This window comes from Sceloporus occidentalis, unplaced genomic scaffold (genome assembly GCF_023333645.1).
Source record: "Sceloporus occidentalis isolate IW3139 unplaced genomic scaffold, rSceOcc1.0.p SCAF_15, whole genome shotgun sequence".
Taxonomy (NCBI): domain Eukaryota; kingdom Metazoa; phylum Chordata; class Lepidosauria; order Squamata; family Phrynosomatidae; genus Sceloporus; species Sceloporus occidentalis.
In genome coordinates this window covers 6,122,716-6,148,461 of record NW_028316995.1, presented here as the reverse complement: position 1 = coordinate 6,148,461, position 25,746 = coordinate 6,122,716, and the positions used below count along the sequence as shown (strand labels likewise).

Sequence of the window (25,746 nt, the reverse complement as noted above, 5' to 3'; positions counted from 1 at the left end):
AAATCATTCTATAGACGCTCGTAGGCACAGAGAGTGTAATACCCAGCACTTATGGTCTCCAACCCTACGGTTACACGCTTTGATACAAACACCATAGCCATCTGGTCGTGAGGGGCCAACGCACCCCACGTCTGGAGGAGAGGGGTGGTGTGTGTATCTATTCTTATGCAACCCTTAAAAAAGAAATCCCATGAAAATCTAAGTGTATGACAGCACATAAGTTCTACGTTTAAAATATATCCCTGACACTGAAGAGCACTTTATTCAATACATCCTCATCCTTCTGTAAATTGCTTGCTTAGATGACCCAGTTCGCTGCCAACAGCACCGACCAGTGGGGGCCACGCCACAAGAGTCCCTCCCATGCTTGTAAGCCGCAGCGGTGCAATGACTTGGGGTGCTAGGAACCCTGCAATGGGCCTTGAGTAGTTCTTCTGTAGAGACCCTGGCTAGGGTTCCCCACTGCATAGAACTTCTGGCATGAACCAGGATGGGTGGTTCTGCCATTTTCAATTAATTGACATTTAAAACAATTAAAAAAGATAATGTTCCATTAAGTTTAATGGGCGTTTAGGTTCACAGCAGATACTGCAGCACATGACCGCGTATCCCTCACTCACTGAGAGCTTGTGACAGCTCGCAGGACACCCCCCACCTGCGTCACTATAGCGCGAAAGAGGGGCGGAAGTGACGTTTTGAAGCAGTCACTTCTGACGTGAGTGCCCTCCCTTTGGTTGCTTCGTCACCGGCAGCCAGAGAGTGAGAGTTAGGGGAAGGAGTGCAAGTGACAGGCCGGCGCCGTGACCTAGAGGAACAAAACCGGGTGTTTTTATATTTTTGGAAAGGGGGTAGAGAAGAAGCGGCAGGCGGGATGGGCGGCGGGGAGGAGAGGGCCGGGCAGCTGGGTTTTATCCCTCAGAAAGAAATCGTTTACAACCGGCTTCTGCCCTATGCCGACCAAATGGACCGGGAGTCTAACGAACTCCTCGCGCAGATCAAAGGCAACCTAGGCCGGGCCGTGCACCTGCGGGAACTGTGGCCGGGGGTGCTTTTCTGGACCCGGAAACTCAGCACGTGAGTTGGGCCATTGTCTGGGTCATCATCCCCTTTACGTAAAGTGTGTGTTTGTGCAATAAACGTGTGCGTTCACACTTATCATGTTTGTGTCTGCTTAACTCTGCCTCCGTGTCCTCCTTGCATACCACAGCGTGAGCTGTTACATAAGTACTCTTCGGGTACATGTGTGTTTATAACGGGCTCATAAATGTCATTTGTATGTAATGAAAGCCCGATGACCTTTTATCATGGAGCATGTGTGTAACGGTGTGTGTGACCTACATTGTCTTTGTGTGCATTTGGGATCATCGCTGTGACCTTTGCATCTGTCTGGGATTTTTAGAATTGGATATGTACATATTGGATATCACGCGTGTACTTGTCTGTTAACGTGTGTTATTGTTCCGTTACATTCTGTAACCCTTTACACATCCTTTACCAGTGGCTCAGCTTTGCCATTTACTTTACAAAAAAAACACTAAATACTATTTTTTGTGCTTCGACAAATTCTGTGCTGATGGTATTTTTTATCACCAGATGATTACTGAGTAGGGTCACGTGATCTTATGTTGTGTGCTTTGTATGTTTTTTATTTCTGTTAGTGTTGATGTGATGATGTTGTGTCATTGGGTATCCGTATTGCCGTTACTTCCTGATTGTGTTTTGTTGCACTGTCACTGTTTGAATCGCTCATCTGCTTGCCTCGTCTACCAGCGATAAACTTTCACCATTGCTGGCTGTAATTTTCATGCCTCTTCCAGGGTCGTGAGATGCGCTTTTAATTTTTTATTTCTAAACATGAAGACACATTTGTGTATCTTGATCCATGCTTTTATTTGGTTTTGTTTATTTAAAATACACAACAGGCACCTTGTTATTTTATAAGGCTGGTGGAAGTAAAGGACCAGATCTAGACGGGGCTTTGTAGGTGGCCGTGATTGTGGCCGTAGATCCCAGCTCCGGCTTTTATTATTTGATGTGTAGAGTTTTTTTCTTGGTTAGCCATCACCGACTTCACTCGCTTGCTCTGAGCTTTCGCGTAGTGGTAGAAGGTAGAAGTAGTTCTTGAGTAATGGACAGAATTGCTGGGATTCCCTCTACAAACCACCGTACCACGTCTGTTCATAAACACCTCTAGGTAATTGTGGCTTATCCCTTCTATCATAAAAGCCTCAGAAAAACCGAGCATTTCAGATAGACTCCCTCCTGCTTGCAGCTTAGCGCCTCTGTAACGACCACATTATGTTGTATCTCGAAGCAAGGCGCCGGCATACGCTCCTGTGGGATTCAGAGAGTTAAATTCTTTAAGCACATAAAACATGATCGTTTCAGTGGCAGACAGGCTACTAAGTTCTCCAGTCACGGAACATACTGGAAATAATGGGGTGGCTATAAATCCGGTTTGGTGCCAAAGTGTCCCGTTCCATGATAACATGGACTCTTTAACTGCCAGAGTGGAATGAAGCACATGATAGGGCAGTTTGTTGCTCACCCTTTTGATGGGCCAAGGGTAAAAGCGTTTGTGTGCTAGGCGTCGTGCCATCTTAATTTTAGACAGCATTGATCCCGCAATAGTAAAATATTTAGCAGCTTGTAAGTAGTACAAGTGTGACCGTGTCCAAAATACTGAATGGTGACATTAACTCGGCAGGGCAGCAGCCTTTTGAAGAACATCTCTGACATGCCTTCACCCCTTGTTAAAATGTGTCGGTGTTATATTTGGGCTTGGAGAAGGATTATGAGACTTGAACAATAGCTTGGGTCACAGCTGGGCCGACCAGTCGTGGCTCACAAGTCATGGTGGTGACATAGAGGTCAACAGAATGAGACAATAATGGGCGATGAGGCAGCGCACCGTTTGTCGCCATCTTCCCAAACTGGTTTCAGACCGGTGGGGAGCCAGTGAGTGAGATATTCATTTTATGTATAGCTGCGTCTGTATCAGTAATGTTTTCTAATTGGGTATTAATGCCTTAGAAGTTACTGTGACTCTGCAGAGCTGAAAGATATCGAGCAGCGACCAAAGTTTACTGTGACATAGAGAATGCTAAATGTCCGCATCATATAAGGGCCGGACAAATCCCGTTAACCAAGACGGCCTTTCCTCCTAATACGTCCACATTGTTTCGATGCGTAAGGAGGCATCCTTTAAACCAATGTTATACCCTTTGAATGATTGCGCTATAGGAAGTGCTACATACGTTGCTGGCGCTTTATAAATAAAAGCTAGACATAATTGCGCCACCCTGGTGTTAGAATGGGCTATGGATCAATTTGCAGCTTGTTTTTTTTTTTTTTTTCTACATTTTTATTTCTGCAATTATATATATTCCGAAGTGCTGTTTTTTTTAATTATTTTTGTTTCAATAGTTTGTTTAAGGAAGTACAGCTACCAGAAAGCATACGCAGCAGTTGCCTTTCCTTAATTATTAAGCTGACATTGGCAATGTGTGATTGGAAACCTGTTTGCAGAGTTATTTTCACATTTTTATTTTTAGCTATCAAGTCAATCATTTATCTGCCATGCCATACGTTTTAACTGTAAATATTATGCAAAAACTGTATCACTCAAAATACGTATCGTATGCAGATGAAACGGAGTTTGGTGGTGGGATATCTGAGGCCTACGTGAATGCCCTTTGGCTTAATATTAGGGTGATAGAAAAATGGGAGCCGGTCCTTTTTTGGGACCCAAATTCCTCTGTCCCCCGTTCCTCCTCTGTCTTTTTTTTTATATTATAAACTTTTTGTGTGGCATTTCACCCTTCGGGGATCTCTTGGGGTTTACCCCAAGTGTAAAGGTGAGTCCAGGCTAGAGGGATACCAACCGTACCCCACTGACAAGGCCAATGAAGGCTAAAACTTTTGGGGTTGTTGGTTCCCTCATGGAGAGGAAATTAGCCTCTCGCTTCGATTCCTGACTGCCCTTTTGGGTGGAATTAGATTTATGTAGATGGAGATTTTTGTTTTAGATGCTCTCAATCGGGGGACGCACCATAGGACAGTCTACGAAGCAGCTGCCTGTTCTTGGTAAGCATCTCATCTTCTTGTTGTGCGGCATCTTTCCAAGTAATGTATCACAGCGTCGACAGCCCTGAAAAGAGTAACGCTATTCGTTGTATAAATGTGTTTCCCATGTATGTACATACATATTAATATGTCAATGTTACGTTAACTGTCTCTGGAGAGCCCTGCCCCAAGCACACTAACTACACAAAGTGTCTTCGGCCGTTTAAAATGTATAGAGTATGCAGGACTGCGGCTGGTAACGTCGTGATCTGGTTTGGCAGGGCACAGTTATTGAAATAATGCGTAGTCATCTTGTCATGATGCTTGTTTTCTTCTTGTGACTCGCTTGGATGGCCACCACTATTACACAAGCGTGTTTCAAGAATGTGAAACTGGATCTGTATCCTAGGGCATCGCTCAGCCTGTTTTCCTGAAGTCATATATTCCACCTTTCTGGAAAGGGCACCTATTTTATTACGGAGTTGGGATGAAGGTTGCAAAAAAATATTCAATATCAGTTTTCACTATTAATTGTAGGTGAATTTTAGTATGTTGCACCATTTTTTTGTGATTTAAAATATACACACATGTTTAGATTTTTATTAATGGAGGGATTATCATTCTTGGTTCATCCAGATGTTTCAACTGAAAGCAGAGAGAGAATTGTTTGGAAAGGGCCCTCATCTATTGTGTCTGCAAACCCTAAATGTCATCCTCTACTTATGTCCTCTTTACCCGTTGTACAGCGCTGCAGAACATGATGGCGCCATATAAATAAAAACATTCACGTGGTGCTTTAGTTGTACCATAAAGAACAGATTTAAGCGAACATAATATCTACGGTTAGTGGCCACAACAGTAAAACAACTAAAGGTACAAGTTTAAAATACTTAAGTCATGGCTGCTCTATTAAAGTCATATTTGGGTAAAATCCACAAAAAGGCCATACAAATCCGTATCTACAGAGTAATATTAGGAACATATTATAACCCTGGCAGCATTCGTATAGCATGGTTGTTGACATACCTACGATACAATCAACTAGTAACAAAAATATATAAAACTATTAACCCTTGAGGTTTATCATCCACTAAATAAAGGATGGCCCTTTATTATGCACATTGCTTTGCGTTCGTCGAGCCGACACCACAATGCTCCTGCCGACTCCTGTTTTAGTGAGTAAACGCCATTTGGTTTAACCAAAAATGCAACTTCGATAGGAAATGCTGCAGCGGTGCTAACGCTAACCGTCTGCGGTCTCAAGGTTTGTTGTATCGATGGGGATTTAAAGAGATTACTTTTGTCCAAACTGTGACATCTTGCTCTACCTGCACTAATCGGAAATATGGGCCATTTAACCCCTGTCCCTTCAATCTTTTTCTATTATTCTTCGGTATTTGTCTTTATTCTGAATGTGTTCTCAGATCTTGCGTGGGAGGCAGTTTTCCGGTTTTCCTGTAAGCCTGACACAAACACTGTTATTATTACACTCTGTATGTTCCGTGTTATTGATAATTCTCAGAAACATCCAGAGTGTTTGGTAGCACCTTGTGAGCTACCCTGCAACTCTGTTGTGTTTATATGTATATATATATATATATATATATATATATATATATATATATATATATATATATATATATGATCAATTAGCCTTTTAAACTTAAACTTGGATTAGCGAATACAACGTGCCATTGGAACACAGGAGTGATGGGAGTGATAAAGGGCCTCTGTACGCCTATGAAGATATTCCATTACAAATCAGCCCTTTTCAGCTACAATAATCATTTATCACATTAACACCGTCTACGCTGTATCTCTGATCCATTCCATCTTATATTAAAGGACAAATTTTGCTTTTCTTTCAAAAACAAGGGGACTTGTAAGTGGTGCCAGCCGAGCTTTTGAACGGCAGTGTGCGTTCTGGCAGAGCTATATGCAAATGTGTTTCTGTTGCAAGATGAGAGAAGTGCTGTATTTCTGTGGTTGTATTCTGCTTGTATGTAATTTTGTGCTAATGGTTATATGGTGCTAAATTTAAATGAACAGTTTTTTTATGCTATCTAAAAATGAGCAGCATTTATAAAATATCAATATATCTAGAACTTAGTGTTTCCGTGCACCTCCCCATCCAATGTAAATGAACTTCTAGGGTACCTGCCACCTTATGATGTTATACGGTCAGCCCTGACATCATCGTAGTTGCATGGACTGTCGCCATAGTGGGACCAGGTATTATACCTGTACTCCTGGTAGCTGGAACATGATCGACAAGGTAGCGTGACCTGTGCCTTTTAGGTACGTCTACATACGCTCTTTTATAACTAACACCGGGGAGAAGATAAGGGGGTCCATCACCGGGGAATCTGCTTGGAACTCACAGCCCTGGTTCAGCTGCAAATTATATGGAAACGTTTTTGTTATTGGTTTCCAATTCCAAGTTTTCAAAACTATTGCTTTTTAGTTATTGCATTCAGCAGCATATTGGTTATTTTACATGTTCTTGCCGTGTTAGCCCAGAATACTTGACAAACACCCTGACTCCTTATCATACAGCCTTGTGATAAACAATATGACTCGGCCTTAATCACGCAGCTTGACACTCTGGCTAATGAAAGCTTATGAAAAAGCAGACTTTTATTAGCATTGCCATGAAGAATTTGATCAGTGTGGTTTCTTATTCAACCATATTCATGCTAATATTATTTATTGGCACAAACATATATAGAATAAAACATTTGAAATATGTTTGGGACTCCCCCCCTTATTTTTTCTCAATTCTAATGTTTTGGCTAGAGATCTTTCTCAGGTCTTTATAGAACCTTCTAATTTTAAGAACAATGACTAATAATTTAGACGTTTCTCAGCTTTGTGTTGCTTCCCACATTGCACCCATCACTTTTTATTGGAAAGCTGATAAAGAAAAGACATGATGCTAAATCAAACTGAACCCCAACCAAATGGCTAGCAGGACCTTCCCTCTAATATTTACCAACACACGTGCACAAAACAATGACTGGAGACACCAGGGCTTTTATCTGCTCTGTTTGTAGATAACATCATACACTCACACACACACACATGCTAACACCATACTCCAATACACACTCTAACACTATATGCTGATATACACACTCGTGCTAATGCCATGCTGTAACGTACACAGCACCATACGTGCTAACACTACACATGCGCACACACTATCCAACAACAAGCACTTACACACACATTGGCTAACACTACTACTACATATACAATACATGTAACATTACATGACCCCGCTAGGTGCCTCACCCACTTCAACACACCCCCGCAGGAAAGCATAAGTTGCCGGATTCATGATGGTAGACCTAGCAAATTTTTACCTCCGCGTCCTGCCATACCTTGGGTTCCGGGAAGCGGTTTCTAGGCGCCTGGGGTTTGTAGAGCCTTGGTATACAACACCCTATTTTCTACTGTAAAAAAAAATATTTACATGGGACTTCCCCCAAATACGTGAATCATCGGCGCAGGTTTAATGGTGTATTTGCCCGCACGCAGTCATAACATTAAAAATACTATGGAAGTTTCCCTTTAAGAGAATGTACGCCAGATTTATACTGTATTTGGAGCGGTTGTATTTTCTTTTATTAGCGTCCTCATTCTCTCAGTACTTTGTCTTTATGCCAACAGACCATTAATCTAATCTGGATGCGACCGTTTTCCAAGACAAGACAAAGCATACTTGGTCATTCCCGTGGTTACAGCATTGTTTTGGCACTGATAGTGTTAAAGGCATTATATAGAAACCCAGGGTGGCTTTTTTTGGGGGGGCTTGCAAATAAAACATGATTATAGGTCATAATGTGTACAATAAAAAAAAAAAGATATAGCAAGGAGTCCTTTGTGGATATATAGACAGGTGCATTTGATTTAATTATGTTGTTAAAATAGTCATTCAACGCTTACTGGCCGTCTCTATTAATTCAGACCATACAATCATGTTCATGTATATCTTAAGGTAGATTATGCCATCTACTCTCAGAACAAGTAAAAAAAAATCTATAAATTATAATACGTTGTTCGCATGATTCAACCTCTTCATTGCTATTTTTTTGTGATTTCTTCCAAATTAAGAACATTTTTGAAAAACGGACTATAGTTTCAAATAGTTATGCATTATTTTCTGGTGGTATACTACATTCTAAACAAATAATAAAATCCTCCACCTATTCTCTAATCTTCAAAACTGTATTTATTGATTGCCCGTTGGGTACATAATTCCAAAAAGCATTTTTTTTTATTCCAAAAATAATTCTGTTGCGTCCTTCAGGGTAGTGCCAAAAAAACCCCCCCACAGTAACAAAAACCTTGCATGCAGGCAACTGTAAGTTAAGAAAAGATCTGTTAGTTCTTCATTTTTTTGATCAAGCCCAATTTTAACCATTTAGAATAAGGAAGGCAGATAGGCTCATTCAGATGTTATCGGTGTGTGCTTTTGTGTCACGTGACAAGTGTCGACAGCAAAAATAATGAAAACGCAGATTTAACATGATTGGAAAAAAAAATTCTGAGAAGAACTAGAAATTGTGTTTCTGATACCGAGAGAAAGGGAACCTATGGACAATGTACAATTATTGTCTAAAGGTGCTGTTCCACCTACTCGGCTGCTCTCACACTTTTGTAACTGGGTGCCAGTTACAAAAGTGTGAGAGCAGCAGAGTAAGTGGAACAGCACCTTTAAACCGTTTAAATGGTACAATAATTGTACATTGTCCATAGGTCCTTCTGGTGATCAGTTGATTAGAATGCATGGAAAGGTTAAAAAGAATAGTTACCGGTAATGTCTCTAAACGTTATGGGACTTTCCTGTCTCACGTTTGTTCTTATAATTATAGATGCGGTTTGATTACGGTTCCTAAATCCCACCATACCTTCCATAGGCTTATCAGCTTCCAACTTTAGAGTTTGACCTCATGCTAACTGGCTACTGAATGTCATTTTCAGGGGATGGGATTCATATCACTTACAATCAGGACTTACAGTCGGTATTAGAAGCCACTTTGTTGAGGAGGGCTGCAAACCAATCAGGAAAGGCCAAATGATCTCACTGTCTCCCTTTCTCTCGCTCTCTGTTTTCCCTTTCTCTCGCTCTCTGTTTTCCCTTTCTCTTTCTCTCGCTCTTTCAAGACAAGACCAAGAACTGATTCAGGTCTGAGTCTATACAGCAGAAGATATGGCCCGAATGGTTCTTACTTGCTGTCAAATTCTGTGTTTATATGATAGAGTTCTGAGAATAGCTTAGCTATTGGAAATTATTACAACCTCCTTCTTTGTTTAACCCCTTCGTGACAAAGGCTGATTTTACTTTTTGTACCCTTCGTGACAATGGCTGTTTTATCGTTTCTGCGGTGTTTGTGTTTAGCTGTAATTTTCTCTTAACCCATTTACTAAACCCACACAAGTTATATATTGTTTTTTTCAGGACAAGAAGGGCTTTCTTCAGACACCAAATTTTTTTTCATATGATGTAATTTCCTATAATAAAAATAATAAAATATGACGAAAAATTGAAAAAAAAACACATTTTCTCACTTTTATTTGAAAAATCTTTTATTCATCATAAAAAACTACTGAAAAAACCTGCTAAATAGATTCTACTATTTGTCCCGAGTTTAGAAATACCCAATGTTTTTATGTTTTTTTGCTTTCTTCTACACGTTATGGGGCAATAAGTACAAGTAGCGTTTTGCTAATTCAAAACCATTTTTCTCTGAATCTGGTAATTCTGTCTCTATGTGGTATTTGGGGCATCTTTGAAGCCAGCAAATTAAATTTACCCCACCAAACCATATATTTTTGAAAACTAGACACCCCAGGGTATTTTAGATGCTGATAGTTTAACCCTTTCCATGCACTAATCCTACCACCAACCCTTGTCAAAGTTTGGGATAGTAATTGTTTTTGGTGTTTTTTTCACAAACTTTGTACTTCAGGTGTGAAATTACAGCTCCTGGTATATGTTGCGGTCACACAACACCCAGATATGTGTCCAGCAACATCTCCTGAGTACATTGATACCCCACATGCATGGGTTTGTCAGATTGTTTGGGGGCAAAAGGGCCACATTTGGAACATGAGCAATTCAAATTCAGTAGGAATTTTACATCTGGGTAAAGAAAAATGCTTGTACCCAACTATCAGTAGGGACAGGTTACAAGAAAGCCTGGCCTATCTCCAAGAAGGGATTTGATCTAGCACCTTAAGTGGTCCCTCATGCCACGGAATGGACACAGGGTTCACTTGACAGTGCAAATAAAAACGCTTAAAAATGGTGGAGCAAATAAAAGCTAAAAAACAGTAAATGTAACAAAAAATTAAAAAAAAATACAAAAATGGAGCAGGAACAAAAAAAAAATTAAAAATGGGAAACTGTGTGATACAGCTTGAAGCAGTCACCAACACAGAGTGCAGGTTTTCCAGGGCAATCTGGACAGTAAAATGTGGTGTCCTTTCTTTGCCCCCTGCTGTAGCATACCCTGCATCTCTTTTGGGGATTCTGCTTCTTTGCTGTAGGGGGGATTTTAAAAATAAAATGGGTAGCCCCAATTCTGTTGGTTCCCATCACTACTTGGGGACCAGGTGCATCACGGTACAAGATACCTGAAATTACTTCGAGCTGAAACTGCAAAAAAGACAGCTTCAGCCCAGTGTCTGCTTTTTTGTGCAGCAAAAAAGCGTTATAGGTTGCAATTTGCATTAGATAAATTGCAACCTTCTTGTACCAGGCCTTTGTCTTCCTCATAATGAGGTAGGGCTGTAGGAGTTGATCTGACAGATCAACTCCACCCATGTGCTTGTTATAGGCCCTGATGCACACTGGCTTTGTAGTGACCCCAGCTCTGCCACGGACAGAAACCTCCACGGTTCTCTCATCGTGGATGGTGCTCAGCATGCACACCTCTTTTCTGTCCTTGAACTTCAATGCCAAAAGCTCCTCTTGGCGTAGAGCTGAGGTCTCCCCCTTTCCTAGCCGGGTTCGTACCAGGCGTTGTGGGAAACCCAAGCGGTTCTTTTTTATAGAACCGCAAGCTACCGTATCGAAACAATACAGCAGCTTGAACAAAGGGACGCTTGTATAGAAGTTATCTACATACAAGTGGTAGCCTTTGTTCATAAGGGGGAATATTAGGTCCCAAACAATCTTGGCACTGGTGCCCAGATGATCTGGGCAATCTGGAGGGTCAAGGTAGCTATCCTTACCCTCGTATACCCGGAAGGCATGAGTATATCCTGTCTCGCTCTCGCAGAGCTTATACACCTTCACTCCATACCTGGAGCGCTTGGAAGGAATATACTGCTTGAATCCCAACCTTCCTTTATATTTCATTAGGGATTCATCCACGCAGATATTCTTTCCAGGTGTATAAACCTCTGGAAACCTGGCAGCGAGATGGGTAATCAGGGGGCGGATTTTGTACAGCCTATCAAACTGGGGGTCCTCCTTAGTGGGGCACAGGCTGTTGTCGCTAAAATGCATGAAACGAAGAATCATTTCATACCTTTGCCTAGTTATAGTTTGGGCAAAAATGGGGGTACTAAAGATGGGGCTGGTGCTCCAGTAGGAGCGGATGGAGGGCTTTTTTATAATGCCCATTAACATTGTGAGTGCCCAGAATTTAAGAAATTCTGGCACGTCAATGGGAGTCCATGGCTGTTTTGCCCAAAAAGAATTAGGGCTAGCAGCACGGTGCTGCTGGGCATAAACGTTTGTTTGTGTGACAATGTCTCCCAAGACATCGTCTCCCAAAAAAACCTGCACAAATTGCAGTGGAGTGAATCCTGTAACATCAATATTGATGCCAGGAATTCCAGAAAAAGGAGGGATAGCTGGCTTGTACCTATTAGGCGCTACCCATGCCTCTGGTGCACTGCCACGACTACGTGTGGTAGGCGTCCTAACAGCCACAGATACATCACTAGATGTATCTGTGAACTGACCAACGTCAAAATCTGACGCTGTATCAGTGGCCTCAGAATCTGTGGCCAAAAAGGCATACGCCTCCTCAGCCGTATACCGCTGCATGGTAAGAATTGCAGCAAAAATAGTGGGGAAGGAAAGGGTTAATGGCTATAATAAAAAATAAAAAAAAAACCTAAAAAAAACTAAAAAAAGTAAAAAAACATGTAAAAAAAAAACAAAACCCAAAAACAATTGCCACTATGCAAGATCACTGTTTATGCAGTGATCAATGGCAATGAAGGGGTTAATATTATATGGGTGGCTCTTATAAGAGCCTTTGGATCAATATATATATATTTTTATTAGGGAATACCTGAAATACCAGAACACACCGATCTGTCTCTCTCCCTCACTAGAAGCAAGTGAAGGAGGGGGGCAGATCCAATACTGATCAAAGGCAATGTTTAGAAAACATTGCCTTTGATTTATCAAATCATGATCACTCTTATGAGTGATCTGACCACTAGGGGTGTTATTCACTGGATGTCCATGACATCCAGCAACACCCCCCCGATGATGTCAGCAGGCTCCGCCCCCCGGCTTGATGGGCGCCGCCATCTTGAAACACCGCGTGTGTTTCGAAGGCACCGGGAAGGTAAGTTGAGCATTTAGGAAGCGATCGCGAGTCGCTTCCTTTGCTAAACAGGTGTTGCAAAGATGCCTCGATACTGAGGCATCTTAGCAACACCAGCTAAGCAAAGGAAGCGACTCGCGATCGCTTCCTAAACCCGTTTTTCGGCGGCGGGCGCCGCCATGTTTGAAAGACGTGCAGTCTTTCAAACATGTTTTTTTTTTTTGCTCCTAGGAGCGATCGGGGGGGGCGGGAATGTTTTTTTGGTGTTGCTCAATGCCTCGATGTCGAGGCATTAGAGCAACACCGTTTGAGTGAAAAAATCGATCACGGATCGATTTTTTTCACCCGTTTAAAGACGTGCCGGTCCTGGCACGTCAATTGTCATAATCGTCACGATTTTCAGTGACGTGCCAGGACCGGCAATTGTCACGAAGGGGTTAAAGTGGTTCCCACATCACGTTCTAATTCTTAAAGGAGACTAGATAACTCAGATGTTTATCATTCTCGTTCAGACCTTTCACCTGTGAATCTTCCAAAACCCCCAGTTCAGTATATTAAAAGCTGCTCTTAATTTCTGATTATGAGGTGTATGTGTCCAGCGTGATTCACTGATGACCCAAACAGGTGCTCAGTCACAAGGATTTAGGAAATACTCCTAAAAATTACTGCTTTTCCTGTAATTTTTTTACGCAGTAATTTATCCCGTCTTTAAAGGGATTGGTCGGGTTGTTCACTTATTTACGCAGATGAAATACTGTGCAGGGAGAGTAAGTATTATTGCATCTTTAAATAGTCTTTATATGAATAATATAACAAGGGCCGAAATTTGGTCAAATCATTTACTGCTCTGCATGGAGCTCCGCGATATTCAGTTTTTGGTGTTCTAACGTTGTGCTGCGTGTGTGTTTCTCGGCCATTCGTTGAGGATTACAGCGGCATACCGTTTAGCTACCGCCGACTTTGCCGAGCACAATGCCCTGGGTCTGATTTGGGTGATTTACTTGTTGTAGAAGTTGGATAGGAAGGTGGAAAAAGTCTAAAGTGGTTTTGCCGTTCAGAATAGCTTTTCATGCCCTTTTGTATTCTTTATATCGCAGGTATATCAGACTGTACGGACGGAAGTTTAGCAAAGAAGACCATGTCCTTTTCGTCAAGCTGTTGTACGAGTTGGTGACCATCCCGAAACTGGAGATCAGTATGATGCAAGGATTTGCTCGTTTATTGATCAGCCTTTTAAAGTAAGTAGGGCATGTTTGCTGCATGTTTTAAATATAACGGTTCCGTGTTTTAGGTCGCTCTGTTGTTCGTGGGCATTATTTCAGGTTAAGCAGAACACCGCTTGGATTTCTTTCTATTAACAGTGTAGCTCCGAACAATATTTGCATCTAAAGCTTACCGCCACCAGGGAAATAATGAGGCATGAATGCTAATAAAGCTCCCTGATTGGTTCATTCATTTATTGAACTTGGTAAAAGCCGTGTTCCAATGCATGATTTTTTTTTTACTGAAATCCTTAAATTACATTAACAGTTAAGTGAATTATTGCCTTTTTTTCTTTTTAATAAGAACATGTTTTTCTACAGCATTTTACACCAAACCAAATGCCGTAACCTGTCTTTTCTGTGACTCTAAAATAGGTATGGAGGGTGGGCTCGGATTTAGTTCATCTTCATTTTTTTAGCTGGTGATACATCAAGTTGGGTATAAAAATGAACCGTTACGGTTTTTGAATTCTGCCAAGCGCTTATAGGATGGTGAGTCTGATACATCAATTATCATAACATCTGATTTTGGTCACCTGCTAAAATGTGTGTAGCATTTATGTACTAAGCTGGAGTTTCCTTAAGTACATCTGCCATCATCTTGCACTTTATTGCATTTGATAACCAAGAGGCCTCTTTACATTTTCATGGTGTCTCTGTTGGTCTTTCCCACACCCCAGCTGTAGCTCCATGCACCAGAGCTGGTCCAGAAATTGCTGCACACAGCTGCAGATTTGAGTGGGAGTGCTTCCCTGCCACTGGTTGGCAGTGCGAAGGAGGGAGGACAGCTGCAGCAGCAGGGCTGGAGTTTTTACCTCATGCATGTCTTTTTATTTGAGGTTTTTGAAGAAATCAGATTAAAGTACTCAGTTCTTTAATAAGCATTCTACTTTGTGAACTGCAGATTCACCCAGTATGCACTTGCCGTTTATCCAGTGCCGGTGATATTTTAGGCTGAGCGTATACACTACTAATGCTGATCAGCTCCAGCACTGGCTTGGTGAACACTCCAGGTTGAAGACCTTTGTGCACACATGAAAAACACTCTAATTGATTTCAAACAGACATTCGGCGGTGAAAAGTGTCAGACCATGGAGGTGGTATGGGGCTACAGCTTCTCCCGAAGCACATTGTGCATTGCTTTTTCAGGTGTCAAGAATGCATATAAAACTACTTACCAAATACTTTCATATATGTTCATTGTTCAGAGGGCTGCCTTGGATGCTAGAAATGTCCCTTGCAGAGAGTGTCGGAACCAGGGGGGCAGAGGAGCCCACAGAACCTCTTCATAAAACATTTAAAAGCTGGGTACCTGCAGACAAAAGTCTTGTATCGCTGGCTAGTGGGAGTTTTGCTTGAAAAAGAAACTCATGCAAATTGTATAAGTATATGGTGATAACTGCTAAGAGATTGATGAGCTTTGTCCTCTCAGCCTTCATTTACAAAGCCCACCGTATAGAAATGTTAAAGGAAAAGACAAGCTTTATTTTACATTTTATTATAAGAAATTATATGAACGTTTAACAAGCCCTATGTAGAAAGCGACTCTCCTGATTAACTTACAGCCAGTCGGCTCCAGGGCTGTCTTGGCCAGCAAGGCAAATGTTTCCTCCCACTGATTGGCTGCTTCAAGCAGCCAGTCGTATAGGGAGAAGATGGTAGCTTCAGCTTCTCCCTTAGGTGAATGCTTTTATTTCTATTTTTTAAAGCTCAAAGTGTTTTAAAATGCATTCTTCTTTGGTGAGACTGTCTGACATCCAAGTAGAGCCCTGCGCAGGACTGTTTTCTTAATCTCGCCAGCTGCCGCTGAATTTCTGACCATTACTGCCTGCTTCCGCAACATAGGTGTTCAACTCCTGCAACATGTGTCCAATCCCACCCGCTCCCGCTAACATTCCGTTGCAGCTTTCCAGAAATGCCACTCTGCCCCCATCATAGAAGCTCAGGCAGAAGTCACTCACAAACATTCATTCACTCATTCATATATTCATTCCCTCAATCACAGATACTCGCTCATTCCCTCAATCACAGATACTCGCTCATTCCCTCAATCACAGATACTCGCTCATTCCCTCAATCACAGATACTCGCTCATTCCCTCAATCACAGATACTCATTCATACAAACTCCCCCACCCCCTTTCCTGAACTGCAGATTTCCCGTGCACCCCCGCAAGGCGGGCCTTCACATTGCTTGCACACAGGGTCTCTTCTCTTATCCCACCCAAGAAGAGACGCTGTGTGCGAGCAACGCGATGGCAGTCTTGCGGGATTACTGGGACCCGCAGGTACGTTGTCTGACCGCCCACACCCGCAAGACTTTTGAGGGGCCGCACGGGACCCGCATCCCGATGCAGTCCTCTACTTCGGAGCTCATTTAAAAGCTGGGTACCTGCAGACAAAGGTCTTGTATCGCTGGCTAGTGGGAGTTTTGCTTGAAAAAGAAACTCATGTAAATTGAAATAAATGACAGTTTTTCCACAATACAAACTTTAAAGAATATGTAATTCTGCAACCATTATGTGAGAAGCTATAATTATTAAGTATACACTGTACTTTTAAAACCACCAAAACAAAGCTAAACCAGCAATAATTTTTTAAGCCGCCAAGAACGACTCTCCAAAATAAGCATTGATTTGATCACATTCCTTTCCAGAAATGTTGTGAAAAGGGATTTAGGTAGAGAATAAACATTAATTTCTCAAAAAGCCTAATTATTGGCTCAGAACTTTGAGAAAAGCAAATTATGCTTTTTATGGCTTAACCATAGGCATTTTTCTTCTAAGTATATGGTGATAACTGCTAAGAGATTGATGAGCTTTGTCCTCTCAGCCTTCATTTACAAAGCCCACCGTATAGAAATCTGAAGCTTTGTGCAGTTTGCCCAGACAATGATTTTGATGTCACAGCTTTCCCTTGTGAAGCATGTTGGTAGGAAAGTTGTATCTTTGCTAAAGCAATCTCAAGATTTGCTGATCTTGCAGAATGACTGTACTGATTTTTGTAATTTTAGTCTTTCTGTAATCCTGCAGCTCCTGACAGTTGAAAATGGCTTTCATATAAAGTTTTCCTACTAAGTGTGCAGTTGTAGATCCTGTAAATATTTTCCTTATCTATCTAGTTCTTTTCTTCAAGAAGCTAAAAACTAATAGGCAAGCACATTAACCTTGGACAAACATATTTGGCGAATTTGCCAGTTTATATAGTTTGTTTTACTGCATTTTTATTCTTACTGAACTATTCAGTCTGGATGTTACATTGTACCAGACACATTGTAATACAGAATAACGCTTCATACATACATCTGCTCTGAAAGCTGCAAGTCGGGGCAACTTATGGATAACAGATGTATATCAAAGCGATTCTATGAGAAGCACCCAAGTACCGTACATACATATTGTGTGCGCATCAAGGTAATTTTGCAGAGATTTCCTTGACACCTGGTTTTCCTTTCAATTATAGGAAGAAAGAGCTTCTTTCCAGAGAAGACCTACAACTACCCTGGAGGCCACTGTATGAAATTCTGGAGAGAATATTGTACTCAAAAACAGAACATCTTGGTCTCAGTTGGTTTCCCAGGTAAGCGAATGCAATATTTAATCGTATTAATTGTGATTGCCCTATTCAGCTTGTCTTAAGCCTGCGCTTGCATATTTTTGTCGTGGAGAAGGAAAATTCGATGCTTACTGCTGAGCAGGTAGTATAGAACTGATTAGTAATTGTTGGCTCGCAGGATATTATCCCTGCAAGAGGCACGAGACAAGGCTCCTTCATCGGCCTTACTGGTGAACTCTTAATTGCCCTTGGCTTTTAAATCGTGCTCTGTAATAAAATGCACACAGCACTTGACTGTCGCAAATGGTTATGTTTTTGATAGATTCATAATCTTTTTGTATTGATATGAAGATTATTCATGGAGAGAGACCTTGACATCCTCCTCACAACTATTTGTTTATTGTGCTGCAGCTTTCTATGTTTTCTCTTCTATGTGTATTATGTGCCTTTTTCTAGTGCAGCTATATTCCCCCCTCATGTAACAATCATGCAATGTTTCTGGACCATCTCTCTTTTTGCCCGGTTATTTATTTCTTCATTTCACCCGTTTTTGTTTTTCCAGCCTGTCTGTATGTGTGCAGAACTAAAACAATTGCTGGTTGTGTAGGGACTGCCAATTTGGAGAACAAGGCAAATGGTTCCTGGCGTCTAGTCTGTGCTTGTGAGCCAAGTAGGTTTTATCTAGACTCGTACCTTAAACACCAGTGGATTAATCCAATGACACCGTTAACAGAATAAAACTATCTTTAATGGCAATAGAGATATTTGGCAGTGTCCGTTATGGTGCTCCTTGAGGACTGCTGGCTGGCCGACACTGTCTTAGAAGGTCCAGCAGTAGCTAATCTTGTTAGAGGAATTGTGCACGCACTTCGGTCAGTACTCATAATCCTGGTTTCAGTCCCTTTTGAAAGTTCTAAGTGGCTCCTCTACAAACGTTTAATAACTCAGGAATAACATGAAGGCAGGATAAAACTATTTGGTGTTAGGGTCTCATGCTGCATAGTATGAATGTGCGAAGCTAAAACTGTCATTTCTCTGACTGAAAACAGGAATCTCTATCGTCAGCTTTAAGAGCTACGGCAATGTCAGAGGACCTCTCAAATGGACAACTGGCGAGGCATTGTGATTGCTTATTCCAGTGCATTATTTATTTGTACCCTGGCACATCTGAATTCTGTAGGTCCATTTTCGGCTGGTTAACATTTGTTGTGCCATACATTTGCAGCATTTCTGTTGGACAACGTATATTTATTTAGGGTCCATACACCACACGGAAGTGCACGCGTCTTTACCTGTTTCTGAACGTTATGTCTATTGCTTTTATGTGGTAAATTACAGTTAAGGTGCATCATTCTTTTTTAGTGTGGACCTTCCCTTCAGAAAGCTGCCTTTTTTGGACTAGAAAGTGAGGGACTAGTTACATTTCATAATCGGATGTTTCGGTATTTCTAACTCGACTCTTGATGACCTTGTAATAACCTCAACCTCAGTTTTTCTACATTGTCCAAGTATAAAAAGGATTTTGCCAGAATGGCCCTCAAAGACATAACATAAAAGCAGCGAGGGCCATTCTGGAAATGCATATAGAACAGTATCCACTTCATAACCGGCTATCAGCCCTTTTCTAGATTCACATCGCCTGTTTCCATAGTGTTTTAAAATAATTCTGAGTTAAGTTTGTTATGGCCTTAATGGTAGGTTTAAAGAAGTGTCCATGTTGTTGTTCAGTGACGTTAGACTCGGCTGCTGTCCACGGTCCTGATGTATTCTGTACATGCTCGGATGAAATCGCATTCAAGAAATTCCAAAATTTACATTATAATTTACCTTTCGCTTATTTACTACTTTACATCTTGGTTACACTGTGATCTTCTGTCTTCGGCTTTAGCTTGGTCTTTTCATATTGGCAACGGTTGTAAAATTGACCACTGGATATTTTTGTGACTTGGCGAATTCAGTAGTCAAACCTGAGACCATAACAGTTGCACTTGACAGCCCTGTCTCGCTGGGGGTATGTATCCCAGCGTTTTACGTTGGTTTGATGGGTCCATGACACCCATGACTACAAGACGTTCAAAGCTATGAAAACATTATAGACAATATTTGCATGTTAAAAGGAATCTATTTTTACATACTGGTAATTTTCACGGCCCTATCTTGCGTTGCCATATAGGACATAGTTCATACATGTTCTGTATCCTCCTCCTATTTCTGTACTGTCTGCTTATTGCGTAGTTCCGAAGGGTTGAGAGAACGAATGCCGTTCGAACGGCATCTACTCAAGCAAAAGCCGTTTTCTAGATTTTAGTCTCTTTTCTCCGCCTAATGACAGCACCCCCGCCTCGGCGCTCTCTTTGGCCAGTCTGATTTCATGTTGTAGGTGTCATTACGTTTGTGTTTTTTTCATATCATGATTTTACTCTTTTCTTTTGTTTCCATTCTCATATTTAGTTCATATCGACCAGGCTTGTCTTCCACTAAAACAATTGTGCTTAATGTTTTACATAGGTGGTAAGGATCTCTATGTTCTTTTCCTTGTTGGTCTATGGCTGATCTGTTGTTTTCTGCATGTTCCATTAATGAAAAGTTGTCATGGCACTCAGCTCAGTAACCTCTAATATCCCCGTAGCAGAGATTCACTAAGGTTGGCTCGTCTGGGGTAACTTTTAATGCAGATAACAAATGCATAGAGGTCTCCACTGGGCCAGCATCTGGAAGACTCTTTGGGGAAGCCCTGGTGGTGGATCCCCCCCCCTCCCCCGTGCACCTTGGTGAATCGTCTTTGGTATCATAACACCACATTTTCTCTGATTATCACGCTTTTGGAAATTTACAACATTCCCCCAATCCTAATATCTATTAAAGGAAAGTACATTTTCCCTGAGTGCTTATTTATGACTAACTGAAGCCACTGCGTCATTTCATTGTTCACATTCCTGTTATTATCCGGTGCTTGGCTCTACCAACGCGTGGTTTGGTCAATAAATGTCTAAGCACCCTGAAGCCGGCCGAGGCCGTTGGAAATATTTGGGCTATGTTATCTGGAGGGCGTCCTGTTTAAAATGCCCGTGTCTTTTGCTGTATCGAGATTACTTGCCCTGGTTAGTGCCGGTTTATCTATTCTGTACATTAGGCAAAGCTCGGTAGCTGTTCGGTTAGTCATGATTATTGATATGTGGTTTTCGATTTTGTGTTTTTGTAATATAAGAGCAATTATTAGCATTTTAATATCTCTTGTAAAAAGCATCTGTGCTAATATAGTGACTCACGTTAGCAAATGCAGTAAAAGCGATGAAAGTATATAATTTTGTTGTGTGCAGAACATGCTAATTAAACCAAAAACTGAAGAAAGAAATTATCGTGCTTACTGTACACAAGTGCGTTTTTTTTTCTCTCTCAAATCCTACATTTTTATTCTGTTTTTTTTGAATAAATACATGCAGATTAAACATGATATAACATGAGTAATCTACCTTATGTGTACAGCGCAGCTATTCCTCGCTATAATTTCATTAAAGTTTAAATATCAAGTAGACTTTTGTACTTAATTTATTTATAGAGTCATGTATTATAGGTTCCCTGGCCATTGAAGAAACCATGATAAAAAAAAAAAAAAAAAAGCACAATAATGTGCAAGACCCCATATTAAAAAGTGTGATGCAGATAGAATCTTAGGACTTAAGTAGATAAAAATCGGTCAGATGGTTTGTTTTCCGGTGTCGTCTTTTTTTCCCTCTACATATGGATGGCGATATCTGTGGAAGTTGGTGGACTACAAGTGTGACTTGGTTTCCATTTATGTGATAACGGACGGCATCAGAAAAAGTATCTGCCATGATTACATTGGCAATTTTCTTTATACATTTACCCTTTAAGACTAAAGTCTTGTGGAAAACCACATATTTTTCCTTGAGAATATAACCCAGTGCTGCGTGCAGTAAAGTAGGGTCGGCTTTGAGAAAAGCCTGGTTTTATATCATTTTTGTTCCAATAAACTTATTTTATCTGCAGACCTGGAGGCGGCCATTGTCATCAGTCATGTGACTTTCCCTGATCAAACACCACACCGAGCTGATTCTTTATGGCAATGCTAATGAAGTCCCTTGCTCCTTAGATTCTCATTAGTCAGAATGTCCAGCTGAGCGAACGGCCGAGGTATTCTATTAGCTACTCGTTGTCAGTATGACTGGCCTTATATCAGAACTAGAATACACCGATACGGCTAATGTGCAGCTCTCTGAAAATATCACGTAAAAAATGTGAGCTGTTTAAAGAAGAAAACGGCACAATATTTTTGAAAAAATCATAATAGGGTACTAGTGATAGGAAAACTTGGAGTTAGTCTTTAAGCAGGAATTGTTCATGACCTTTGGTACGTGCATGAGGTAGAAGCTGCAGCTGCCCTTCTTCTACTTAAAGCAGCCAATCAATGGGAGGAAAACACTCAATGGGAGCAATTCCAGCGTATGCATACACAGCATTTCTGGAGCAGAGTTTATCATATGTATAGTCTACAAATCTCCTGTATGGCATGTATCTGGGTGCTGGGGGAAGGGCAAATGCATATGGGGGATTCTGCCCAATGATGTATTGATCCACTGAAAAATCTCATGAATCGCAAAAAAACTTATCAAGGTTGAAGTTGATAGACTTGATAGTTGTCTTTTTTCAATCAAAGTCTTACTATTTGCAAGGGGGCAGCCATTAAAGTGATGACCGCGCTGTCCCAGGAACGCAGACATTTTTGGTTTTCTGCAGACGGGGATATTGTAACCAGAAAGGGCTACTTTTGGACGCAAGAGTTTATCATTTAAAAAAAAAAAATCTGTTTTCATACACATAATTTACCAAAGAGTTTGAAGTGGGTATTACGTGAGAACCAGTTCTACTTTTCTGTCTGCTCTCACCTACTAAATGATCACGATGAGAGGAGTCGGGGTTTGCGTCACAGTCCCGCATTCTCAAACTGCGCGCAGAATTTGTTCATCAGAACCTTTCAATTATTTGAGCTTTTGATAACCTATAAAAATGAGATCAAAGCCTAAAACTGGCAAGGTTTAAATGTAATTGTTTAAATTTCCGCGTGGGCAGCAGAACAGGCTAATGGTTCCTCCTGTTCGGAAACTATTGAAGTCAACGTACCCTCACCTTCTAGTGAGACGCTAATTGGAAAGCCTGCCGTTTTGTGCTTTTCATAGTTCATTCATGTCTTTTAGCCTTCAATTAGTATTCTGATCTTTAGTGACTTGTAGTTCTCCGGCCGCACTACAACACCCATAATCCTTTGCAAGCTTGCGTTTAGTACCAGCGCTCTTCTTCTACCTTTCGCTATGGTGGGTAGCGTGTATTTGTGTACGCAGCGTGGGGACCTGTGCCCTCGGCATCATGGTGTTACAAACATTAAGTTAGACTGGAATTCGGACAGTCCTGTTTGGGGTGCTTCCTTTTAACATTTCCCGTCGGGAACATATCCCGTATTCTGATATATTTTTGTTACTCTAATGTCAATCCGTAACATGCAATAACAACAACAACGCAGGGAGTGTGATGTCCTGCATGATCACAAAGGTCTGTGTCATTTATTTTGTGTTCTTTGTTTTTACATTTTCCTCCTTTTTACATTAATCTGACATGGTCTCTGTTTTCTTTTCAGTTCTGTAGAGAGTGTCCTGAAAACTGTAGTGAAGGCTTGTCGACCGTAAGTCTGTTTAATAAACTCTTTAACCCTTTGAGTGGCGTGGATTGGCACGCTTTTTCCATGGGGCAGACTGGGGCAGATTTGTGCTATAGTTACATATAAGTGGCAACCTTAGAAGCAATTAATACTTTAACTGGGGGGAATGCGTTATATATTTACACACACCACAAAATATGCATCACATAACATGATATAGTGGTTAAGTACTGCCCCCCCCCCCGCAACTCTCCTCATTATTTCCCAATACATTCCAAATCAAGTCGTAAAAGTAACTAAAACGGAATACCTTTTAATAGCTTTCATCCACACTTAGTAAACATACGCGGTGTATGTGGTTGTACAAACAGTTCATGTAGGTCACAGGGCACCTTCTTTGGGTTATAGCTCCCATCACTCGGTCATTAGTATTCTGCTTATGGTCCAAAAAGCTCATCATTTATGTATATATATAAAAAAAAAAAAATTAAACAAATATATTTATTTCCCTTTTTATTGTATGTTGATTTTATGTGGATATTTTGTGTTTTAATACTTTTCCCTTCTCTCTTCTGGAAGAGACTGGAATTAAAATGTATTTACCGTATTTGCTCGATTATAAGACAAGGTTTTTTTCAGAGCAAATGCTCTGAAAAATACCACTCGTCTTATAATCAGGGTCTTCTTATAATCAGACCTCAAATAGGTCTGACTATGAGACAACTAAGATCCAGATCCCCCGCAGATTTGGGGGGTCGTCTTATAATCAGGGTCGTCTTATAATCGAGCAAATACGGTAATATAATTTTGCTAGCTATATTTTATCTACATGGAAGAGTATTTTAAAGTTAACCTTTTTAAAGAACACCGTTTTTAGGGCTTTTCTATTACGGCGTCATACTTGTCAAGCTTGCATATTCCTGGCATTAACTCGGTGCCACAAATCTTTTCACTGATCTACTTTACTTATTTTTTTTTTTTTTTTATATGAATGACTAAGAAGACCTTTTTTTAAATTTCCTTTCAAAGTTATTTTCCAGATTCCGCAACTGCAGAAATGTTAGAAGAGTGGCGGCCTTTAATGTGTCCTTTTGATGTCACCATGCAAAAGGCAATTAGTTATCTTGATTTGTTTTTGCCTACCTCTCTACCTCCAGACCTGCATTGTAAAGGATTCAGGTGAGTATCTAGGGCACATGTTTGAAAAAGGTTCATGTTAGGAGTATCCTCTGATGCAGAGATCGCCGCGAGTCAATAATTATGCATGGCGGGCCGATAGATAGAGCTGCAGGGCTGGCGTGGAAAGGGCTTGGGGCCGAGTGTGGAGAGCTGGAGTGGCTGCTGGGTTTAGAAGCCTCGGCTATTATCTGTCAGTCTCCGTTTCTCCTCCCTTCTGCCTCTCATTGGACCTGTAAAGACGTTATTATTTATTGAGTAGACTATATAGAATATGAATAAAGTTATTAATGAAATTAAGGTTTTATTCGGTGGTGTATTTACTTTTGGGGGTGCTGTAGGGCAGCCCCCCAGCCAGTCCCCTTGGCGGTCAATATCAAGAATCCAGTAAAAGGAACGCTGCAGCTTTAAATGCAGTCGATGGAGGGTGTGTGTGGATAGGTGGGATGAGGGCATCAAAGATGTCCCCTGTAACCGGCCCATTGTGATGGGGGCAGATCAAGCCCCCAGTGTCCCGCTGCACAATGGGCCGGTTACAGGGGACATCTTTGAGCTCCTCGTCCAACCTATTCACACACGCCCTCCATGGACTCACATGTAGCTTTTAACAAAGGAGGGTGACTCGACATGTTGGATTAGAAATACAGTATATCCCTTATTGCGTTGAGCTTGAACCTGCTTTTTTTCTGTGTAGAAGCCAACATAAACATTATGACGGTCATGTTTCTCCTTCACTCGTCCTTTACAGATGAGCAGCAGTTGGCCCGTTTTATATAGGCAGCCCTGGGTACCTGCGCATGTATTTCAGCCGTTACAACGTAACACAAAAAACCCAACCGTGCTTGCAGTGTGTGAATTGTGCGGTAGATTGCTCACTACAAGCCACTATATTCGTGTCATACACTCTACACGTGTTGAGACTTTTAACCCTTTCCGTTAAGAACTATCTTTAGTACTGTGTAGTCGGCTAAATTGTGAGTTGACGGAGCTGTGTTGTAGCAGCAGTCAGGGGTTGATGATCCGGATGATTTGAGTTCCTGCTGTGTGTTCGAACGCAACCGTAACATTAAAGACATGAGTTGGGATTGTCTAATTGTTTGACTTCTTCTTATTCTTCGCTTTCAGGCTTTGGTTTGATGAATTAATGGGCCTTTGGCTTTCAGTACAGAATCTTCCTCAGTGGGAAGGGGTATGTACGGGGAGAATCATTGCAACGTGTAAAGCGCAAGATCTATGGCTGTTGTGCTGCGTATTTTCTTGTAATAACTTTAACCAGATGCTGTAGCTGATGCACTAAACATTGCGGCAACTAAGGAGGTGGCGGCACCCGTATAAAAATTATAACGGAAAACAAGCACTTCCGCAGAAGCACTGGTATAAAACTAAAGGAACAATTAATTACGAACATCAAAAAATCTAATCTCCTATTAACAGAATTG

General features: G+C 41.2%; 1 protein-coding gene and 1 non-coding gene across 2 annotated transcripts in view; one reads left to right on the top strand and one right to left on the bottom strand.

Moving 5' to 3' along the window:
• Positions 1–871: 871 nt before the first annotated feature.
• Positions 872–25,746, top strand: part of LOC149303181 (proteasome activator complex subunit 4) — a 50,526-nt gene continuing 25,651 nt past the window's right edge. Inside the window, exons 1-6 of the mRNA XM_089481548.1 lie at positions 872–1,074; positions 13,739–13,879; positions 17,365–17,481; positions 23,111–23,155; positions 24,161–24,310; positions 25,433–25,496. Coding sequence (XP_089337674.1) covers positions 872–1,074; positions 13,739–13,879; positions 17,365–17,481; positions 23,111–23,155; positions 24,161–24,310; positions 25,433–25,496 — 720 coding nt within the window. The remainder of the gene's footprint in view (positions 1,075–13,738; positions 13,880–17,364; positions 17,482–23,110; positions 23,156–24,160; positions 24,311–25,432; positions 25,497–25,746) is intronic.
• LOC149303182 (small nucleolar RNA SNORA35) lies at positions 10,230–10,359 on the bottom strand. Its single transcript, XR_016272052.1, has one exon. It is a non-coding gene; the product is annotated as a small nucleolar RNA SNORA35 (small nucleolar RNA).